This window comes from Mirounga angustirostris, unplaced genomic scaffold (genome assembly GCF_029215605.1).
Source record: "Mirounga angustirostris isolate CCGP_5_RB_7025 unplaced genomic scaffold, mMirAng1.0.hap1 SCAF_4, whole genome shotgun sequence".
Lineage (NCBI taxonomy): Eukaryota > Metazoa > Chordata > Mammalia > Carnivora > Phocidae > Mirounga > Mirounga angustirostris.
The window spans coordinates 17,181,347-17,205,381 of NW_026991712.1; the positions used below are offsets into that span (position 1 = coordinate 17,181,347).

General features: G+C 39.1%; 1 protein-coding gene across 13 annotated transcripts in view; it reads right to left on the reverse strand.

Moving 5' to 3' along the window:
* Positions 1-24,035, reverse strand: part of TBC1D31 (TBC1 domain family member 31) — an 88,278-nt gene that overhangs the window by 22,966 nt on the left and 41,277 nt on the right. For 10 of the 13 annotated variants that reach the window (XM_064587931.1, XM_064587932.1, XM_064587927.1 and 7 more), the window contains 10 exons: positions 22,995-23,146; positions 19,043-19,202; positions 16,428-16,628; positions 11,101-11,277; positions 9,366-9,482; positions 8,137-8,216; positions 7,912-8,058; positions 6,178-6,311; positions 894-1,027; positions 393-572 (listed from right to left, as the gene is read on the reverse strand). In XM_064587931.1, coding sequence (XP_064444001.1) covers positions 393-572; positions 894-1,027; positions 6,178-6,311; positions 7,912-8,058; positions 8,137-8,216; positions 9,366-9,482; positions 11,101-11,277; positions 16,428-16,628; positions 19,043-19,202; positions 22,995-23,146 — 1,482 coding nt within the window. The remainder of the gene's footprint in view (positions 1-392; positions 573-893; positions 1,028-6,177; positions 6,312-7,911; positions 8,059-8,136; positions 8,217-9,365; positions 9,483-11,100; positions 11,278-16,427; positions 16,629-19,042; positions 19,203-22,994; positions 23,147-24,035) is intronic. The other 3 variants (XM_045895961.3, XM_064587937.1, XM_045895960.3) reach the window with 1 other exon arrangement.

Sequence of the window (24,035 nt, forward strand, 5' to 3'; positions counted from 1 at the left end):
TGTGTAATAAGCATCCAGATTGTCACAGACTGGATGGATCACTGATAAAACCACCCAAGGAATTAACAAGGACTCAACTGGTAAACATCCTTTACATAGGGAACAAGCGCTAAGCTCCAGTATTACCGTGTTTCTTTTCTGAAGCTACGACTTGAAGACAAATAGCGTGCTGTGATTGTCTGTTGGATTCGCGACCAACAATGTCAGAGTAAGGGTGTGATTGGATACCTTGCTCTCCACTCCATTACTCCCATTGGATACCTTGCTCTCCACTCCATTACTCCCATCTGGCACTAGTACCTGACATGCAACAGGTACTCAATAAATGTATCCGTTCTTCAATGGGAATAAATGAGACTTGAGAACCGTGACTTAAGAACAAGGATATTTACCTCAAAATCATCTTTAAGACTGCAGTTGAGCAAAGGAGCTCTAGAGCATATGTTGTAGGCTACCACAGTCATCAGGAGGAATGAAGGATGGTTGGAAAAGACATTATCAAACAATTTTAGCCACTCCTCTCTTGTTAGTACTTCTGAAAAAACAGTTTCAAGAAGAGGCCATGCATACAGCTAAAATAAATAAGGAAAAACTTATTAGTGTTCTATGGAAAAGTCGTTAAGTCCTTGCTAATACTCTCTTACATTTGAGGTAGCTGTTAAAACCATTATATTCAAAACAATTCTGAAAAGAACTCCTTAATATGGACCCTTCTTTACAGACTTTTGGGAAAGCAGTTTAATGAAGAAAAAGAATGGAATACTGTTAAAAATACAAAGGATAGTATGTTCTTTTATTATACTCTTCCAAGAAAATTCTGTCTTATTTAATACCAGAATCAGTGTTAGCTTCCAAGATTAGTCATGTTATCCTAAAAACCTCACACTTCTTACCTGGGAAGTTATGTCATGATCTATGAAGTGCTGCAGCAGGTCTTTGTCGTGGAATGCCAAAACATTTTCTATCATACTGAGAATATTGATGGGAGGGTTAGGGAAATATTCAAACCAGTGTTGACACCAATTGACTATGAAGAAAAAAATTGAAAATCTATCTTTACCATTCTATATTATCAAGGGATTCTGCAATTCTTACATGAATCCACTCTATGTCCTCAATATGCCCATTAATAAAGAAAACATGACAACTCTTTAAGTTCTAGAACCATCGATTTTAAAGTTGCATCATGTTAACATTGTATTTTAGGTTTATAGAATTGCCCAATTTCTTCAACTGAGAGCAGTCAATGAGGAAGTGTCCATTAAAATAAACAAAACTTCCCAAAGTATTCCTGATCTTCCTGTAGGGCGCTCTGCTTCCTGCTTCTCCTGGTTAACAAAATGACCCTTCTACAAAAAGATTCCTTCTTAAGTCTTGACAATCTCCTAAAATCTACTCAAATTCATACCTAATCAAAATTAGAAAAGTTTATAAGAAATGTTCAAAATTACTAATTTTTTTTGAGAGAGCGTGAGGGGGGGTGGGCAGAGGGAGAGAGAGAATCTTAAGCAGACTCCACGCCCAAGGTGGAGCCTAACACCATGACCCTGAGATCATGACCTGGGCCGAACCCAAGAGTTGGACGCTTAACCAACTGAGCCACCCAGGCGCCCCCAAGATTATATTCTTACACATCAATAGCAACACATAAAAACAAATGGGCATGTATCATACCCCTATGCATTAAATGTTATAATAGCAGAATAAACACGTCCCTATTACTAGGACAAGAGTGACTGTTCTACGGCCGTGATAACAACCACCAGAACTGGTTTTAAATCTAAGCCATCGACGACATGTAAACCTGACTTTGAAAACCAACCAGTGACGGAGGGATTCTCTGAAAGTCAGCCAGTGGAAAGCAGAATCTATTCTGCTCAAGATGCTTCTACAGCTCACGTTAACTCACTGAGTAACCACTACGACCCCCAAAACATTCTCCTAAAAACGCTGGTAAAATCAGTTAGTTTCACTCAATGGACTACGTCTAATCACCACAGCCCTCCTTAATTATTAAATTCGGATTTTTATTTTAAACACTGAATTGTGGTTCCATCCTTTGACAATAAGATCTCCTTTCTCATATTAGCAAAAGGAGGCTTAGATCGGCAGAATTTTGCATTATATCTGGTTATAAAGGGCCTACTAATTCCAGAAGTCAATTATTTATTAGTAAGTAAATGTGAGTTAATAATTGAGGCATAAATAAACTCTTGCAAAAACTAAGCTTTGAAAGAAATTATTTCAGCTTCTTTAACTGCTGCTCTTAACTTTAAAAGAAAAACCCAGTTCAGCAACACATGCTAAGTGTCTATCATGTCTCAGATACTGCTAGTCCTAGGAATTTTAAAACACCACACACACACACACACACACACAGCTCAGATTTTTATAACTAATCTTCATCAAGAGAACACAGTTCTCAGTTAGGCATGAGGGAAACCCTGCTTTATACAGTGTTTGCCTTCTCTTCTTCTACTCTGCATGGTGTCACCACAACAGAAGTATGGGTAGAGGACCCAGAGACAGAACTCACCGGAGAAGAGGATAAAGAGAAATAACTGTGGAGATCCTTGGCTAAACTGGAAGAACTCCCTCTTGGTCATAAAAGAGACTGTAAACAGTGCTTAAAGATGACTTTTATAAACATATCCCAAAGGACTGTATTCCTTTTCCCCAGGTCCCAACTAGACTGTAAACCTAAAAAGCCAGAACAACGGTGTATCGCAAGCAATGCTAACATTCAGTTGGAGCTCAGTAAATGTTTCTTGAATAAAACTAGTTTGAGACCCTTGACAGAGGGGAGACCCTTCACAGCTACTCATGCTGACCATGATGGATCTTTTAGATTTAAATTTCAGGCTTAGAAGAGAAAATCAATTCCTCAGCACATAATCATACTGCAGCGATATAACAAGATTTTACTGGAAATAAAAAATAGTTTTGCACGCTTACCTACATATAAACAGCTTTTCTTAGGGTAAAATATCATTTGCCATTTTAACCATTTTTAAGTATGCAATTTAGTGTCAATAACTATATGCACAATGTTGTGCAACCATCACTATTTGCAAAATCCTTCCCCAAACAGAAACTCTGTACCCATTCAGGACTAACCTCCCATTCCCACCTCCTCCAACTCCTGGTAACCTCTAATCTACTTTCTGTGTCCATAAATTTGCCTATTTGAAATATTTCATATAAATTTGTCCTTTTGTGCCTAGCTTTCAGGGTCTATTCCTTTATATGGTTAAATCATATTCCATCGTATACCTATATATACTATATACATAGTTGATCCATTCATCTGTTAGCAATGATGATAACATGATGACGATACTTGGGCCGTTTCCACCTTTTGGCTATTGGGAATAACGCTACCATGGATAGTCACATACAAGTATCTGTTTGAATCTCTGTTTCCAATTCTTTTGGTAATCCCTAAGAGTGCAATTGCAGGATTATATGATAATTTTATGTTTAACTTTTTGAGGAACTGCCAATTTTCCACAGTGAACACCATTTTACATTTCCAGCAATGTATGAAGGCTAGAATTTTTCCACATTCTTGCCAACACCTATTTTTTTCCTGTTTTTAAATTATAGCCACCCTAGAAGATATAAAGTGGTATCTCAGTGTGGTTTTGATTTGCATTTCCCTAATAACTAATGATCCAGAGTATCTTTTCAGGTACTCATCAGCCATCTGTGTATCTTCTTTGGAGAAAAGTCTAATCAAGGCCTTTGCCCATATAAAAATTGGATTATTTGTCGTTTTGTTGTTGAGTTGCTTCTTTTCCTTTTAAAACTCCGAGTGTTATTGCCAGGGTAAATTAGTATAACCCCCCCCCCTTTTTTTTTTAAAGATTTTATTCATTTGAGACACAGAGATATATGAGAGAGAGAGAGAAAGCATGAGCAGGGAGAGAGGCAGAGGGAGAGGGAAAAGCTGGCTCCTCCCTGAGCCAGGAGCCCGATGTGGGGCTCGATCCCAGGATCCTGGGATCATGACCTGAGCCGAAGGCAGACGCTTAACCATCTGAGCCACCCAGGCGCCCCTAGTATAACTCTTTTAAGGAATCAATTAGAATATTCATATTTTATGACCTAACAATACCAATTCTAGGAATTGACCAAGAGAAAATATTATACATATTTATATGTGAAGACAGTTGTAACACTGTTTCTTTAGGTAAAAGTTAGAAATAACCTAAATGTCCAACAACAGATTAAACTAGTACATTCACATTATAGAATATTAGAGTCATAACGGGGAAAAAAAGAATATTAGTCAACAAAAACAAAACAACAACGCCTGGGTGGCTCAGTCATTAACTGTCTGCCTTTGGCTCAGGTCGTGATCCCGGGGTCCTGGGATCGAGCCCGCATCGGGCTCCCTGCTCGGCGGGAAGCCTGCTTCTCCCTCTCCCCACTCCCCCTGCTTGTGTTCCCTCTCTCACTGTCTCTCTCTCTATCAAATAAATAAAATCTTTAAAACAAAACAAAACAAAAAAAATATTTATAAAGTTTATAAAAAGAGAAATGTACCTAACATATTAAATAAAAAGTAGTATAGGGGCGCCTGGGTGGCTCAGTCAGTTAAGCGTCTGCCTTCAGCTCAGGTAATGATCCCAGGGTCCTAGGATTGAGCCCCGTGTCAGGCTCCCTGCTCAGCAGGAAGTCGGCTTCTCCCTCTGCCCCTCCCTCTAGCTCATGCGCTCTCTCTCAAACAAATAAATAAAAAATCTTAAAAAAAAAAAGTAGTATAATTACAAAAATTTTAAAAACTGCTTAAAAAGTATGGAAAAATTATTTTAAAAAAACTAATGGTCTAGCAATTGGGGGACTAAACTATGATACACCTATATGATGGAATATTATATTACACAGTTATATTAAACAAATTATGTTTTTCAAGAATATTTAATGATTTGGGGAAAATGCTCTTATAAGAAATTCATCAATATATTATATCAAAGATTACCAATGAGGAGGAGGAACATTGGTGAATTTTCTTTTCTTTTGTATGTTTTCCTATATTTTCTCCAATCAGTAAAAATTTATCAAAGCAAATATAATGCAATTAAATGAACAAAAAAACATAAAGAGAAATACACTATAATATTCACAATATGTATGCTTGAATCTTTTTATTTCTACTTTTAAAAATTTTACTGTAATTACAGTTAAGTGCTTATCTCCTTTGTATAAGAAAACCTTTGAAAGCAATTTAAAATACATATAAAATTGTTATTTTTGTTAAACCAATCTATAACTGGATTCAGTTTATTGACCTAATTATACTAATATGAAAAAAAGGACTCACTTTTCAGAGTAGATGCTGTTGATGGCAAGGGTAAACACAATGGTTCCCAGCACAGACTAGAGTCTGCTTGGGTTCAAATCCTCGTTCTGCTACCAACCTACCCTTGGGAAGCTCTGTGTGCCTCGTTCTGCCACCAACCTACCCTTGGGAAGCTCTGTGTGCCTCAGTTTCCTCAGTTATAAAAAGAAAATAACAACGCCTACCTCATAGGACTGTTGTAAGATTTAGGTAAGTTAATAAAGGCAAAATACAGAGAATGGTACCTGGCACACGGGAAGTTCTCAAGAAATGTTTGCTCTGGATGCTGAGAACGAGGACGGCAGTTAGCAGCTTCCACAACAGGCACTGTGTTCTAAATCCCTTACGTACTTACTACAATCCTATGAATAATAACTGACTTTCAGTAAGTGAAACATCTGCTTCCTTCTTACCTTTTTTTTTTTAGGATTGTTATTTATTTGAGAAAGAACGTGCGTGTGCACACAAACAGGGATGGGAGGAGCTAAGGGGGAGGCAGGCTCCCCGCTGAGCTCAGAGCTGGATGCGGGGCTCCATCCCAGGACCCTGAGATCATGACCTGAGCTAGACCCTTAACCAACTGAGCCACCCAGGTGCCCCTGCTTCCTTCTTACTAACAAAATCTAACCTGTAACAGTATCTTCTAAAACGCAACTATCCAAATTTTCTTGTAAATAGAAAGGTTTATGTATAAATGTCCGAACTGTCCATTCCGTGCTCTCTATCTGATTGTTCAACACCAGAACTGTTTAATGTTACAAAGCTGCAAAGACATCACAAAAATATACAGGAAATCCACTCTTGGTTTCATTATTTAATACTTATGTACTTACTTATGAGAGTAGCAACAACTTCAAAACAAATGAGCTGGTTGTTCTGGAATAATTTTACAAATGGAAATGCCAAGAGTGGAAGATATGGTGTGTCGCTAAAGATGGCAGACCAGTGAGCTAATGCAGATAGGGTTCTGTGAATCAGGTAAGGAGATAAAGACCAGAGAACAGTTTATTATTAAAATTTGACTAAATAATATATTCACCTGATAAAAAATTTGCTATGGAAGGTATATTTGATGAAAATTCTCCCTCCTACCTTTATCATCTAGCTTATTTCCCCAGAACCACTGTTAAAAGTAGAGATCCTTTTTTAAAAAATAGAAAGGTTGGTATAAACATTGTTTTACACCTTGTGTTTTCCACTTAATAGTATCTTGGAAACAGTTCATTTTCAGTAGATGTGGAGCTTTGATACACAAGATAGTTTCGTATAGATACACCTTAATTTCTTTAACTTGGGCCTTACTGGGCATTTAAGTTGTTTCTAATCCTTTATAAATAATGCCATGCTTATTGTTTTATTTACATCATTCTTCATGTAGGAATATAGATTTGGATAAATTCCTAGAAGTGGAATTGCTGAATCAAAAAACATGTGCATTAATTTCAATAGCCAGTGCCAAATTATTCTTTGCAAAAATAGTGGCTATTCACATTCTCATTAGCCGAGTAAAGGGATGCCCATTTTCTCACTCTGGCCAATGTGTTTTATTATCAACCTTCTTTTTAAACCTTTAGTCTAGGTGAGAAATGGTATTTCAATGTGGTTTTCAATGTATATGTGTATATACATTTTCAATGTAATTTTAATTGGCATTTATTATAAGAGAGGTACAGCATCTTTTCATGTCTAAGAACCATATCCCCAGCTATGAACTACATAATTCAATCCTTTTTCCATTTTTTATTCATTGGTCCTTTCCATGCTCATTTAAATGAATACTTCATATAGAAACCAGTCTTTTATTTGTCCTGTGTTTTGTATATACCTTCTCAGTTTTACATATGTCTCTGGGGAATTTTTTTACATGTAGAGATTCATGTTCATAGCAATCTCTTCCGGATATGTCAAGTTTAAAAAGGCTTGCCTTACTCTAGGGCTATAATTCTCCCATATTCTGATACTTTCAAGGTTTCCCTTTTTTTTTTAAACCTTTTGTTTTGAGATAGTTTTAGGTTTACAAAAAGTTGTAATATCAGTAGAGAGTTCCTGTATACCTTTCACTCAAATTACTCTGTTAACATCTTGCATAAATATAGTACAATTATCAACACTAGGAAATTAACATTGGTACTGTGCTATTAACTAAATCAGACTTCATTCAGATTTTATCATTTTTCCCATTTTGCTGTGTCATTTTTTCGTTTTGCCAATCTAGGATGCAACACTGTATTTCTTTGCTAAGTCCCCACAGGTTCTTCCAATGTGGAAGCTCCCAGTTTCTTATCTTTTGGACACTGACATTTTTGAGGAATACCACATAGTTATTTTATAGATTGTCCCTCAATGTTTTCTCACAATTTTAGAGTGAGGTTATAAATTTCTGGCAAGAATACCAAAAAGTGATGTACAACATACTGATGTGTATTATTACTGGTGATTTTAAATCTGACTACTTAGTTAAGGTGGTATCGGCCAAGTTTCTCTACTATAAAATTACTATCTTCCCGTTTGTAATTAATAAATATCTCTAGGAAGATACACATATTGCTGCAATATACCGAACATACCTCTGTAATACTCTGAGTAGTTTCCCGCTTTTGATGGGGTATTTCTTCTGAAGGTTGAGAAATGCCACATGAACACCCTTATCTTCCAGGCTGCTAAATGCCGTATGGTTTTCAGGCAGTTGTAGAAGAGAACGCCAAATGAACATTCTGGAACAAAAACATAATTTCAACCAAGAAAAATTTGGGGGGTAAAATTGATTTAACATGAAAGAAAGTAAATTTTACCTGTATTTCATTGGATATTCACCATAGCCTTTTAATAAGACTTGTAAACGGTTTTTGTTCAAGCCATCGGACAACTCATTCTTAAAAAAATAAATAAATAAATAATATCAGTAAGTGACATAATCACAAAACTGAAAAGGTAGTCTAGCCCACAGTGGCTTTCCAGCTTTACTTACTTATGTATTTAAAGATTTTATTCATTTATTTATTTATTTTAGAGGGGGGAGGAATGAGCAGGGGGAGAAACAGAGACAGAGGGGGAAAGAATCTCAAGTAGACACCACGCTGAGCATGGATTCTGATGCGGGGCTCGATCTCATGACCCTGAGATCATGACCTGAGCTGAAACCAAGAGTCGGGATGCTCAACCAACTGAGCCACCTACGTACCCCGTGGCTTTCCAATTTTAGAACACTACATGCAGTAAAAAAATATTTTTACAACATGGGACTCTATTCTCTGTCTCTCTCTCTCCAGTGCACATGTACACAGCAGATAAAGTTCATGACGTATCACCCTAGACCTGGGTTTGGCAAACTTTTTCTGTAAAGGGTCAGAGAGTAAATGTTTTAGGCTTTGTGGGTCAAGAGATAAAATCAAGGATATTATGAAGATACTTAAAATGTAAACATTTAAAAATGTGAAACTTATTCTTAGCCGGAGGAGCCAGATGTGGCCGGCGGGCTGTCACCTGCTAATCCCAGCGGCAAGAGCAACACGTCCTGGTATTTTCTTCGTTCTTTCTCTCCCCACCCTTTCACTTTTTTCCCCCTTCTTACTTTTTTTTTTTATTAAGATTTTATTTATTTATTTGACAGAGAGAGACACAGCGAGAGAGGGAACACAAGCAGGGGCAGAGGGAGAGGGAGAAGCAGGCTTCCCAGAGAGCAGGGAGCCTGATGCGGGGCTCGATCCCAGGACCCTGGGATCATGACCTGAGCGGAAGGCAGATGCTTAATGACTGAGCCACAGGTGCCCCTCCCCCTTCTTACTTTTAAGTCAGTTTTTATCTTAATGGAAAATTACTATATAGATTTGGGGATGATAAAGCCATTTTCAGAGATGACCTCGTTTGATGCTAACAACTCAACGGAACAGATGGGATGTTTTTTCTTTGAGAAAAAGGGTAGGTCAGAGCTCAGTGACACAAACCTGATCAATAAGTCTTGGCTCAAGACTCAAAGCCAGATTTTCTGACTTGGTTCAATGCTCCCCCCCTTTTTTTTTACCATAAAAAACAGGTAGTCCAATGTAAGAGGGGGTGAAGGGAAAACCCAAGAGGATGGTGAATGAAGATCCCCCTTTGAGAGCCATGCGCCAGAGACTGAAGGCTGGGGCAACAGGATCTAGGAAAGAGACACATTCATTCCCGTCATCTGCAAGACACCTGCTGCCACTGGAACCTCTTTGTAAACAAAGATAAAACGCCCAGGTGGGTTTGGCTTGAGTTTTATCTGTTCTTATCTTGACCACATACAGATGAAGTTCCTGCTTCCCCGTCCATAACCCGACGCCAAGATTAGTGGACAAAATGCATTTCACCCTGAACAAGGGTTCTACTTGGACCTACTCCTTACAGCCGACTGCGGATTGCTTAGAAGCAGCCCACTCCCTGACACATTTCTGTAGGATTTCCGAATTTGACTCACACTAGAGCACTGCCAGATGCCCTGATGGTGGTGCCTCTTTTATTTCACAGAAGTCAATTGTGATCATGCCCTCCTTTTTCTCAGAAAAGCCTCCTATAAATTCTCAGGAAAGCTGAGGTCAGACCATGTCTCAGAGCTATCATTCAGCCTATTTTCTCAGTCCCTGAACAGGAACAATATTGTCCAATCTTTACACAGCTAGACTTGTGCCTGCTAGTTAGCTTTTTAAAACTAACCAATATTTTTGGAAGGGAGCTTGGTGGGGGGATGGGATAATTGGGTGATGGGCATTAAGGAGGGCATGTGTTGTAATGAGCACTGGGCATTATATGTAATGAGCAACCGATGAATCACTAAATTCTACCCCTGAAACTAATAATACGCCATATATTGACTAAACTGAATTTATTTATTTATTTATTTTTAAAGATTTTATTTATTTATTTGAGAGAGAGATAGTGAGAGCAAGAACACAATCAGGGGGAGTGGCAGAGGGAGAAGCAGGCTTCCCGCCGAGCAGGGAGCCTGATGTGGGGCTCCATCCCAGGACCCCGGGATCATGACCTGAGCCGAAGGCAGACGCTTAACGACTGAGTCACCCAGGCGCCCTGTTTATATTCTTTTTTTAAAAATGTATTTACTTATTTAAGTAATCTCTACAGTCAACGTGGGGCTTGAACTCACGACCCCAAGATCAAGAGTCACATGCTTTTCTGACTGAGCCAGCCAGGCACTCCAGGATATTTTATTTCTTCTGCTTATACAAAGTTTCAATGTGGGATGAGTATCTGCCGTATGCAGCGCATCTCAGTCCAGACTAGGCGCATCTCAGGTACTCAGTAGCCCCATGTGGCTAGTGGCTAGCGTATTGGACAGTGCAATTCTATACTATTTGACTTCTTTAAAAATCATAAACATGTACTAATTACATACTTAAAATTTAGAAGGCATTGGGGCGCCTGGGTGGCTCAGTCGTTAAGCGTCTGCCTTCGGCTCAGGTCATGATCCCAGCGTCCTGGGATCGAGCCCCGCGTCAAGCTCCCTGCTCTGCGGGAGGCCTGCTTCTCCCTCTCCCACTCCCCCTGCTTGTGTTCCTGCTCTCACTATGTCTCTCTCTGTCAAATAAATAAATAAAATCTTAAAAAAAAAAAAAAAAAAAAAATTTAGAAGGCACATTATAATTTCAGTTACAACTTTCTTCTCTTCTTTCCTTTAACTTCCAAGAGAGGGAAGAGTGATGATGGCCTAAGGTATCATCAATCTTGTCCACAGCAGAGTCATGACAAACAAAAATGTAACTATAATATATTCTTACCTCTTTATTTTCAAAACTACCAGCCAGGTCTTGCTTTAGTATTCTGGTTTGTATTTTGTTTTCCCTTGATTTTGCTGGCCGCTGTACTCTTCCTGTTGTTACTTTTATCTTAAGGTCACCAGAATTCAGTTTACTCTTGGGCAAATCTTCAATCACTTTCACTAAGGGAGGAGGTGGCTAAAAGGGGGAAAAAATAAAATCTAGTGGTTATCCTTGGAAAACAGACCTGTCCACATAGGATTTACAAAATTTGTTGTGATCAATTTCATAATGTGCCTTAACATACATCATTATTCTTCAAGCAAAAAGTGTACATAAAATAACCAAGAATGTTTCCTTGTCATTAAATCAAAACAAATTTCTGCCAAATTCCTTTGAAGAACACAATAGATACATGATTGACAACAATAGAGAATTTAATTATCCCTTGAAAGCTGGCCTTCAATCATAGTATATCCATTTTTTTAAAAGATTTTATTTATCTATTTGAGAGAGAGAGCATGAGAGAGAGAGAGCGAGCGAGCATGAGTGGGGGTGGGGGGGCAGAGGCAGAGGGAGCAGTAGACTCCCCACTGAGCAGGGAGCCCAATGCAGGGCTCAATCCCAGGACCCCAGGATCATGGCCTGAGCCGAAAGCAGATGCCCCAATCCATTTTTTTTATACTTGCGCGATAAAGTTAGTAGTTTGGTGATAATCAGCACAGAAGGCACAGTTGGACGTAGGGCCCTCCTAGAATGGGGAGAGAAGCACCCTAATATTCTTTGGGCTCAAGTGAATTTCTCTGAGGGATTTGTCAAATGACATTCCTCTAGAGGCATGGGACGCCTGCCTCTGTCTCTGGCTCCACAGAGAAGGCTGTTAGTCCCCTATGGCATCAACAGCTTAACGGGCAATTTGGACAGCACCACTTAGAGTCTTAATCCTCATTTCTATGGGAAAATAAGAAGAAAATTAGCCCCAACAATTTACTTAAGGGAAAATGATACACTAACACATTTTCTCTATGAATAATACCACTTTAAAATAAAAAGATCTTCCTTTTTCAAAGGAAATGAGCAGATAAGGTAACTCAGGCTTCCCGAGTTCTAAATATTAATGAAAGTACAATGGCTTTCACAGACCATTTAAATGTTTGAGGCCTTCATTGCTAGAAGTTTCCTTAGTAATTAGCCCAGACCCAAATCAAAGACTAGGTGGATGTGTGATTTTTAAAAATTTTTTCTGGAAGCCAAAGTGTCAATTCCTTTCATATGAAAACAGAGAACGACAACACAGGGAAGACCCCGTATGTCCAAATGAACACATCAGATTTCAGAAAAACACATGTTAGACACAGTACCTCGTATTCACATTGTCATGAAAGCCAGAACAGTGATCTTCTAAGATAATGTCTAATGAAAATGAATCACCACTCTTCAGGAAAGCTCTCTGAAAAGGATACCAAACTTTTTGACCTCTTCCCCTCTCACTCCCAAAAGAATAAAGCAGAACAAAGCAAACATCTTGACCCTTTTTCATAACATAGACTACTAAAAGGCTACTTTGAGGTTTCAGAGATTTTTCTCATGTTATCTTCAGAGGTTTAGGACTTCTGCTTTTGAAATCTACAGCCTACTGTCTGAGTCCAAAAAAGTCTTCCCTGGGGTGCCTGGGTGGCTCAGTCGGGTTACACGGTTGACTTCAGCTCAGGTCATGATCTCAGGGTCCTGGGATTGAGCCCTGTGTCAGGTCTGTGCTTGGTGGGGAGTCTGTTTCTCCCTCTCCCTCTGCCCTCCCCCCAACCCCCCGCTCATGCTCTCTCTCGTGCTCTCTCTCAAATAAATAGAATCTTCAAAAAAAGTCTTCCCTATTGCCAACTGCAGTGTGATGAATACATAACACTGTAAAATGTATACAGTAGGTAATGTGACAATACACACATGGCATAGATACTAAATTTTTGTTTTAAAATTATTATAAAAAGCATTTAAAGTTGTGACTGTTTCTATAAGATTTTTTAAATGGTGTTTTTCTCGGATACATGGTCATTTATTCACATCTAGAAAAAACACAAGGATAAAGGCAAGTATAACAATAGCTCTGACCCAAAAAAAAGTATGATGGCCACCTATTCTATGATTCAATTTTTCAATTCTTTATCTATGAAATGCAATTAGAAATGGTCTGACTTCTAAATATTGCCCATCTTTCTAACCTCAATCCATTCTTCCCAATCTTTATTAAAATTTTTATTCTAGCGCCACGTTTTTTCTCTTGAACTTCATGTGCTTCCACGAAATACAATCTCCCAAAAGTTAGGGCCTGAGATATGACCTGCATAGCCAATACCTTAGTAGTGTTAAAACTTCAACAAAGAAGTAGCAATTAGCTTACTTACTGGCACAATTAGCACCAATAATTCTCCAATAGCCAAAAAACAGGACTTGAAGGAATGGAACATGGGTCAGTTCTATAGAAACTACAGACCTGAGCATTCGTGTATGCTCAATAGCCAGGAAGACACTGGTAATGTGTACAAAAGAAAAAGAAAAAAAGATCATCCTCCTCCTGTTATACTCTAGCTTTTCTGGTCAATATGATGTTAATTTGCTTAACAAAGAGCAGAGAGGAAGTCACTGACTTACTCTTACTTTGGTTTTTCTCAGATCTCTCCCCGCTTCTATTAATAACATGTACCTAGCTCCTCCAAAATTCAGCTAAGCTGAAAACTCCCATTAAGAGCAAATAATGTTATTAAAATTTTTAAAGTTTACGAGAACAGTAGAGTCTAATTCCATATGGTTAAAGAAAATGTACGCATGTGCGTGCACACACACACACACACAGAGTAGTTTCTCGCTAGTCACAGTAGGTCTGTTCTATAAAGAAGCCGCAAGTACTGAGTTAGTGATACTGAATCACCAATCCTAGGAGAAATACAGTTAGGTCCCTGTGAGCCAGTGATCACAGCCTTTCTATAAGCCAATCAATATGTCACTTTGTTTAGTGTATGTTTGTGTTTAAAAGACACTTATTTCATATATATTGTTGATTTTTACCAGGAGGTGAATTCACATTTACAGAATCCATAAATAACGAGGACGGACTGTCTACATTCACAAGCATAGACAAAAAAGCCTGGGAAAATATACACCTCAAAATCATCCAAGAAAGGAGAGACTGAGTGATTCTCATCTCTTTGTTTATCTGTATCTTTTGATTTTTTTTTTTTCCTGTGTTAAGACACTTATTACTTGTCGGGCGCCTGGGTGGCTCAGTTGGTTGGGCGACTGCCTTCGGCTCAGGTCATGATCCCGGGGTCCTGGGATCGAGTCCCGCATCGGGCTCCTGGCTCAGCGGGGAGCCTGCTTCTCCCTCTGACCCTCTCCTCTCTCATGCTGTTTCTCTCTCGCTCACTCTCTAATAAATAAATAAATAAAATCTTTAAAAAAAAAAAAAAGACACTTATTACTTGTCTAACTAAAAAAAAAAAAAAAGATAAAAAGGACAAGAAGGAGCAGACACATAGCAAAAAGACTATATCATTTTAAGAACAGAACACGGGCCCTGCTAATGACTAGCTGTGTGATGAGGCTGAGGCATGAGCTTCTTCCTCCATAAAAGGAAATCATTAGACCAGGTGATCAACAAAGTCCCTCTCAGGGGCAATGACACGACCCCAGAACTCACAAGGCTGCACACAGACAATGAGACTCGGCAACAAGTCGGGGAAATTCTAGATAACCATAAAAGAGAAGTGGGAAGTATATTTTAGGTGAAATGAACAATGCAGCAGATGTAGAAATGAGAATGGGGTCTATGGGGGGACAGTGAGGGAAGTTACAAGTCTGGGGAAGTAAGTTAGACAGGCAGACCAGACAAGATTAGAGAGGACTTTGACAGTCAGGCATTAGAGTCTGGACTTAAAGTGGCAGACAAAAGGAAGGAAGCCACCAAAGTAGCACTATTTTAGAAATGATGATGACAGTATTATTTTTAGAAACATGCTATATAAAAGAGGGACTGATGGGCAGAGGGAGGCCCTGAGGGCTCCAAGTTTTTTTTTTTTTTTTTAAAGATTATTTATTTATTTATTTATTTATTTATTTATTTGATAGAGAGAGACACAGCGAGAGAGGGAACACAAGCAGGGGGAGTGGGAGAGGGAGAAGCAGGCTTCCCGCCGAGCAGGGAGCCCGATGCGGGGCTCGATCCCAGGACCCTGGGATCATGACCTGAGCTGAAGGCAGTCGCTTAATGACTGAGCCACCCAGGCGCCCCTCTGAGTTTTGGTATATTGGTTTAAATAACTGAACTCAAGAGTAGTTACTGAGTACAAATACAGGGACAGCTAATGTGGAGATGGACAACAGGCAACACTTACATAGATATTATTTCAAATTTAAGAACTACGACTTAATATTGACTAAAGATGTACAGGAACAGTCCTAGTGCTCCAAGATTTCTAACCTATAAGATGGGAAGAAAGACTGAGACAGAAATGAAGAGACTGGGACTGAAGATCTCTTTTGGGAAGGAGATCATGACAGGCACGCTGAATGGGATAGGGACCCCACAGATGCCTGTTAGGCAGGCAGCAACTTAAGAAAGGAGCACAGCTGAGAAAAGTGTGAAGGGGCCTGGCTGGTTCAGTCGGTAGAGCATGTGAATCTTAATCTTGGGGTTGTAAGTTCAAGCCCCACGTTGGGGGTGGAGATTACTTAAAATTAAAACCATGGAGGAAAGAAAAAAAGCATAGAGATGTGGCTTTGGGAGGAAGAGGAAAAAAAACAAAACAAAACCCAGAAGTATGGATAAGGTCCAAGGAATTTAGAAAATCAGAGCATAAAGATTATATTTTTTTGTTTTTGTTTGTTTGTTTTTAATATTTTATTTATTTATTTGAGAGACAGAGAGAGAGGAAGGGAAAGCACAGAGGGAGAAGCAGACTCCTCGCTGAGCAGGGAGCCCAATGCAGGGCTTGATCCCAGGACCCTGGGATCATAAGCTGAACTGAAGGCAGATGCTTAACTGACTGAGCCACCCAGGCACCCCAAGATTTTATTTTTGATGATACAACATTTAAATCTTTAAAAAAAACCCGTAATAGGGGTGCCTGGGTGGCTCAGTTGGTTAAGCGGCTGCCTTCGGCTCAGGTCATGATCCCAGGGTCCTGGGATCGAGCCCTACATTGGGCTCCTTGCTCCGCGGGAAGCCTGCTTCTCCCTCTCCCACTCCCCCTGCTTGTGTTCCTGTTCTCACTGTGTCTCTCTCTGTCAAATAAATAAATAAAATCTTAAAAACTAAATAAAACAAAACCCATGATATTCTTTACTTGATAACATACCTTATTTATTTCTTGTGTTAGAGCTTGAACTGAATATATGTTCAGACTTCCATTTTCCATAATAGATGCAATGTACCGTCCATGTGGGCTAATTACTGATGAGCTAATTCCTTCATCAAGGCTCCCAATTTCAAAGAGAAGTTTACAAGTCTGTATATTAACAAATCTCATTATACCATCTTGACTTAGCACTCCAAGAACCTAAGAGTAGAGAGAAACAATATATGAGTTCCAAAAACACATTTAAAAGTCCAATGTCTCAGACATTAACTAGACTTATTATAGTGATCATTACACAATGTATATAAATATCGAATCATTATGAAGCTAACATTTTATGTCAATTATAACTCAATTTAAAAAAAAGTCAACTCCCTAAACATCAAACTATACACATTTACACATACATATGTGTATGTAGCTATATATGGAGGGTTTTTTTTTGTTTGTTGGGGGGGAAGATTGTCAGAGATTATATTCGCAAAGAGCCATCATGTATTTCAAAATCTCTAATTATGGCTCATGTACATTAGCCCTATTGAGGTCCAGATAAGCCTGACTCTGACCAGAACCAGCAAGGTGCCCATCCTGAGAGACTATGGCAGGGAGCATCTGTACTAATCCCTTCAGAGGGAATACAGATGATTAGACAGTCCTTAACTGTGACCTCCACTCTAGTTGTCAGAGGCAAGGAGGGGGGAGCGTTTGTTTTCCTTTACCATCCCCACAGCTTGATCAGAACTAGCATTTGTCCTGCTGCCCCTACATAAACCTGACTCTGGCAGGTGTAACACTTGGGGAATGGAGAAAAGAAAGTCTGTGGGCTGCAAGGAAGGGTAAGAAGGAATCTAGCTTTTAAAGGGGGAAAAACTTAGTTTTAATTCACGTAATTTGAAAAACTGAAAACATGTACTAAAAAAGCGTAAGTCAATACACAACAGACCCCTTTACTGCCTTGTCTACGCATGGGTTCTTTCCCCAATGCCGGAGCTGGCAAGCTGTGCCACCATGGACTGCACGAGATGCTGATGTCACTTGCTACATGAAAGACGACAGCCTGGAAGTGGCTGGAGACAGTCTGAAGGTGGCAATCTCTTCTGTTGGGTCAGGCTGTAGGAAACCCCCTCACTCACAGCTGATGCAACCTTTCTAGAGGGCAATTTGGCAAGATCCTTAAAATTACAGATGCACATAATCCTAATACTACTATTTCAACTCTGGGATTTTATCCTATGGAGAGGATGTATGAAATGGTGTGTGCAAAAAGTTATTCAGTGCACCATTATTTGTTTGTTTGTTTAAGATTTTATTTATTTGAGAGAGAGAGAGAGAACACAAGCAGGGGGAGGGGCAGAGGAAGAGGGAGAAACAGACTCCCTGCTGAGTGCGGAGGGCTCAATGTGGGGCTCGATCCCAGGACCCTGAGATCATGACCTGGGCCGAAGGCAGACGCTTAACCAACTGAGTCACCCAGACACCCCTCAGTGCACCATTATTTGTAATAAAGAAGGACTAAAAACAGGCTAAGTGCCCAATAACAAAGCACTGGTTAAAAAACTATGAAATACTGTGCAGCTGTAAAAAAAAAAAAAAAAAATGAAGTTCTCTACTGACCATCTTCAAGGTCAATAATTAAGTGAAGAAAAGCCAAAAAAAAAAAAAGTGAAGAAAAGCAAGGTGCAAAGCTGCATAAGAAAGTGGGAGAAACAGGAGTGTTATAACAACAGTAGTTATGGAGAGTGAGTAACTGGGCAAATGGGAGAGAAGAATAAGAGATTTCACTTCATTGTCTTTTTATTTATTTATTTTTTATGTTTTCAACCTTGTAAATGCATTATCTATTCAAAAAATTTAAGTTGGGGTACCTGGCTGGCTCGGCTGGCAGAGCATGCAACTCTTAATCTCAGGGTCATGAGTTATATATAACTTGTTAAAGTACGCGACTCAAAACAGTCAATTTAAAATAAGAAAGTTAAGGTTTGACTACTCAACTATTAAAAAGAAAAATGGTATGAGGATGCCTGGCTGGTTCAATCCATAGAGAATGTGACTCTTGATCTCAGGGTCATGAGTTCAAGCCCTATGCTGGGCGTGGAGTCTACTTTAAAAAAATGAATAAAATACATAAGCAAAGAAAATTTTTACAAAATAGTATGTAGAGGGAGGAATATTTTGTAAACTAAGGCAAGATACAAAGAAAACATGCTTCATAAAACTCAGGCAACAAGTTATGGTAGACAAAACAGTACAACATAGAGAAAACTTTAATTCTACTCCCCCCTTTAATCCTTACAATTAATAGGAAGGTTGACAAGTCACTTAATGATTCTAAGCTTTAATGTCAGTCTATTTAATGGTGAGAATACCTTCCCTATACGCAAATAAAAAATAACATGCTAAAGCACCCAGTAAACCATAAAGCATGACATAAATTTAAAGTATACTGATTTTAGAAAAAGGGTTAATTGTCAGTAATATACAGAACCTAATAATGTAAATTTTTTTCAATTTTAGACTCTTCATAATCTTAGCAATTTCAAGTCCTTGTAATAATCACGGTACAAGAGCAAAGATGGTTCAGAAATTATACAATGTCCTACCTTTATATTACTAACCTGATTGGAACCAGCATCAAAACTATCAGGGAGAAATTCTAGGTGGCGGATGGCTCGAACCTTAGTAGGCATCTGAATAATTCTGAATAGCTGTTTAGCTTCCAAGCACCACAAGTGAAGATGATTTGATTTCCCTCCAGCGGCCAGGATTCGACCATCTCTGCAGAACAAAAGGTGAGAAAGTACAACTAAGTGGACTGTTTACAGCAGTACTGTCCAATATGATCCAACAGGATAGAAATGTTCTCTATCTGTGCTGCCCAATATGCTCACTACTGGCCACATGTGACTGAGAACTTGAAATGTGGCTAATGCTTCTGAGGAAATAAAATAATTTCATTTAATTTTTACTAAATAGTCCCATGCATACAGTGGCTACCATACAGGAAAGCTCAGGTTTACAGCATATATATATTTTTTTACCTATTGTACTAAGACACCAGCTTAACAAGTACTTGTTTGATGACTTGATTGAGGATTTCTGAGTAACATTTATCTTTTATAGCATAATCTCAATCCAACTTCCTATATTTCACACAGGACTATACTGAGTTGGTACAGCACCGATACATGAAAAACCCAAAAACTCCAACTTTTTTTTCCTGCTCAAAGCAAGCTACTTTTATAAGGTACGAGAAGAATAAGCTGTATTAACTTGCAATGCTGTTGCTCATTCATTCACCAAGGACTTGTAAAGTGTCTATTACAAGCCAGGTATCATCTCAGGCACCAGGGACACAATGGTGAACAAGGCAGGTGGGATCCCTGCTCTTGTGGAATTTTTTAGTCTAGAGGAAGGGAAGCAAAAAAATGAACTTGATCTCAGCTGATGATAGTTCTATAAAGAACTACAAAATGAGATGGGAGTTATAGAGTTGGGAAAGGAGGAAGGTCTGCTCCCTAAAAAATGTGAATGAGCCAGTTAAGGGATGATTCGGAGGAAGAATTTCATGCTGGTTGGTATTCCAGACTGGTTGACACGTGAGTGTTCAGAAAGGAATAAGGTCAGCCACCTAAGGAAGAGAGAGAAGTCACACTCAAGTGTGGCTGGAATTGTGTTACAGGAAAAGGAAACAGGAGGAAAGACAGGAAAACTAAGGCCAGATGACAGAGGCCTCAGGGATATTATGGGGAGTTTGGGTTTTATTCTAAATACAAGGGAAAGCCTTTCAAGGGAGTTCAATAGGGAAGTGTCACGATTTGACTTATGACTTAAAAAGACCACTCTATCAGAGCGCCTGGGTGGCTCAGTCAGCTCAGCTCAGGTCTTGACCTCAGGGTCCTGAGTTCAAGCCCCGCATTGGGCTCCACACTGGGCATGGAGCCTACTTAAAAAAAAATTAAAAAAACAAAAAAACAAAAAAACCCCGAAACCCCCCACTCTATCTGCTATGTAGAGACTGACTTTAGGAAATGGAATTGAGGGGCACCTGGGTTGCTCAGTCAGCTAAGCATCTGCCTTTGGCTCAGGTCATGATCCCAGGATCCTGGGATTGAGTCCCACATTGGGCTCCCTACTCATCGGGGAGCCTGCTTCTCCCTCTCCTCCCCACTCATGTTCTCTCTCTCTCTAAATAAATAAAATCTTAAAAAAAAAAAAAAAAGGAAATGAAATGAAATGAAGTTGAAAACAAGGAGACTATTACAGGAGTCTGAAAGAGACCAGGGTAGTTGGAGTAGGTAATAGCCGTGACAATGCACAAGATCAGACCAAGTTAAGATCTCATTTGGTGCAACTGATGGGATTTATTCATGGCTTAGAAGAGGGTGAGAGAAAATAAGGAAATAACATATATTTTCTAGCTCTTCCACTGAAAAGGCCTAGAGACAATGACCGAATCAGTCACAAGGAGTACCCCTAGCATCCAGGTTAGGTTCTGAAATATCATTACCCACTAAAACGAACCCAGGCGCTTTAGAAAAATGGCCAATTCCAGGTTTGGGACAGAAAATGTGTAAGATAAGCCTGGAATATCTCGTCAGATGAGAAAGAATGAGAGCATTCAAAACAGACAACTGGAGTTTTATCAAAGGGGCTCAGAGCCAACTTGAAAGGATCCCAGTGGCCAAAGATGAGAGAACTGGAGCATCACTAAGAATAATGTCAATGGATTAAATCATGTCGACTATGTTTAAATCATTCATTCACAAAGATTAAAGGCAAAGCCTTCATTGACCACCTCTGAAAGATGCTAATAAACCAACCCATTATTTTTCATAAAAAAATTTTGAGGGGCACTTGGGTGGCTCAGTTGGTTAAACTTAGTCTGACTCTTGATCTCAGGGTTGTGGATTGAGCCCCACATTGGGCTCCATGCTGGGCATGGAGCCTACTTTAAAAAAAAAATTTTTTTTTTAAAGACAGGGAAATCAAGCATTTATCCTGCCTTTCCTTTGCAACTAACTAGTAACCAGAGAGTTGATGAGAAGAAGTTCCTTTCTATAGAAGGTTTCTAGTAAATAAGGGAAAAAGGAATGACAGAATTAGCATAGCACCATTTTGCTAACCTCTAATGCAATACTCATTCTAGGTCATGATCATCGATGGCCACTAATATCACAAGAGAAGTGTTCGTCTGATGAAAGTACACAAACCACCTATCATTATCATGTCTTCCTGACCCCAAATCAAATCTGAATCAGACCAAGCCTCCAATTTACAGGAAATATAGGTATGACCAGTATACAAGAAACATAGACAAAAGAGGATCATATTAAACACCAATGCAGGGATGCAAAAAGCAAAACCTGAAATACAGAGAGTGCTATAGGACAAATGACCAGTTCCTTAACAAATAAATTGCAAGGAAAACATTAAAAAAGGGATATATCATCCAAGACACTGTGTGAACCTTGTTTGGTTCCTGATTTGAACAAAGACTAGATATTTGACAATATTAAGAAATTATTCATTTTTTTAAAAAGATTTATTTATTTATTTGAGAGACGGTGAGCGAGAGAGAGAGCATGAGTGGAGGGAGGGGCAGAGGGAGGGAGAGAAGCAGACTCTCCCGCAGAGCAGGGAGACCGATGCAGGGCTCGATCCCAGGACCCTGGGATTGTGACCTGAGCCGAAGGCAGATGCTTAACCAACTGAACCACCCAGGTGCCCCAGAAATTATTCATTTTTAAAAAGTGTGATAAAAGGGTTAATGAACTGGAATTTAAATAAAAACTTGAAAAAGAAAAGTGACAATAGTACTATGGTTATGTTCCAAAAAGGACCCTTTCCTTCAGAGATACACACTGAAATATTTACGGATGAAATGATCCTGCTTGGGCTTTGCTTTAAAGCAACGCAGTAGGTAGTAGGAGGTAGTAACAGGTTGAGTTATAGATAAAATAAAAGTGGCTATAAGTTATTACAGCTAATGAGAACGCTATAATTAGGGTTTCCTGTATTTTTATATTTTTGCGTACATTTGAAATTTGCCAAAATAAGTTAAAAAGTTCTACAGAACATATATAAGTTTGAAGGAAAATTTTCTCATATGAGTGAGATAATGAAAATTTGTAATATTTTCCTAGAAGCTAGATTTCTTAAATTCTCAGTATTTTAAAAATGTACATTTGGATCAGAGAGGGAGACAAACCATAAGAGACTCTTAACTCTAGGAAACAAAGTGAGGGTTGCTGGAGGGGAGGTGGGTGGGGGTGTGGGGTAACTGGATGATGGGTATTAAGGAGGGCACGTGATGTGATGAGCACTGGGTGTTATATGCAACTGATAAATCACTGAACTCTACCTCTGAAACTAATAATACGCTATATGTTAACTGAATTTAAATAAAATACAAATTTTTTTAAATGTACATTTGGGGTGCCTGGCTGGCTCAGTTGGAGGAGTGTATGACTCTTGATCTGAGGGTCATGAGTTAGAGCCCCACACTGAGTATAGGGATTACTTAAAAATAAATAAATAAACTTAAAAAAAAAGTGAAATGCACATTACCTGGTCACGGCAAATACTTTGTATAATATACTAGAACTTTCAGGTGGAGCTGGTAATTGATATCTGCAAGAAAGAGTATCACATTCCCAGGCAAAGATGGAATTATCTTTAAAACAGCTGAGGATGGTATTACTTAATGGTAAAAAGAAAACCTAAAGAGGGAGAAAAACAGTTATTGTTCATATAGCCCATAGCCCTCTTTATATTTAAAATTATACAAGTTGTCAATTTTTTTTTAAAGATTTTATTTATTTATTTGACAGAGGGAAACACAGTGAGAGAGGGAACACAAGCAGGGGGAGTGGGAGAGGGAGAAGCAGGCTTCCCGCAGAGCAGGGAGCCCGATGTGGGGCTTGATCCCAGGACCCTGGGATCCTGACCCGAGCCGAAGGCAGACGCTTAACGACTGAGCCACCCAGGCGACCCACAAGTTGTCAATTTTTGTTTTAAAAAATTACTTTTTCTTAAACTGGAAAAAATATACATTTATGACATACGATGGGATAATACTGATATCTCATATACTATTATAAAACTGAAAGGAAAAGGTAAAACCCTTTAAATAAAAAAATTGGGGGGGCACCTGGGTGGCTCAGTTGGAGGAGGGTGCGACTCGATCTTGGGATCATAAGTTCAAGCCCCATGTGGGATGTAGAAATTACTTAAATAAAACTTAAAAAAAGACTGATGAGAGAGAGAATGCATGCCCCAATGAAGAATGAGGTATAAAAACAGTAAGTTTCTAAAATAACCTGAAAGCCAGGCGCCTGGGTGGCTCAGTTGGTTAAGCGACTGCCTTCAGCTTAGGTGATGATCCTGGAGTCCTGGGATCGAGTCCCATATCGGGCTCCCTGCTCGGCGGGGAGTCTGCTCCTCCCTCTGACCCTCCCCCTCTCTCATGCTCTCTCTCTTTCTCTCTCTCATTCTCTCTCTCTCAAATAAATAAAATAAAAACTCTTAAAAAAAATCGGGGACTAAAATGACTAGGTAATTCATAAAATACAAAGTAACAATTTTAAAATATTTAACCTTATAGAAGAT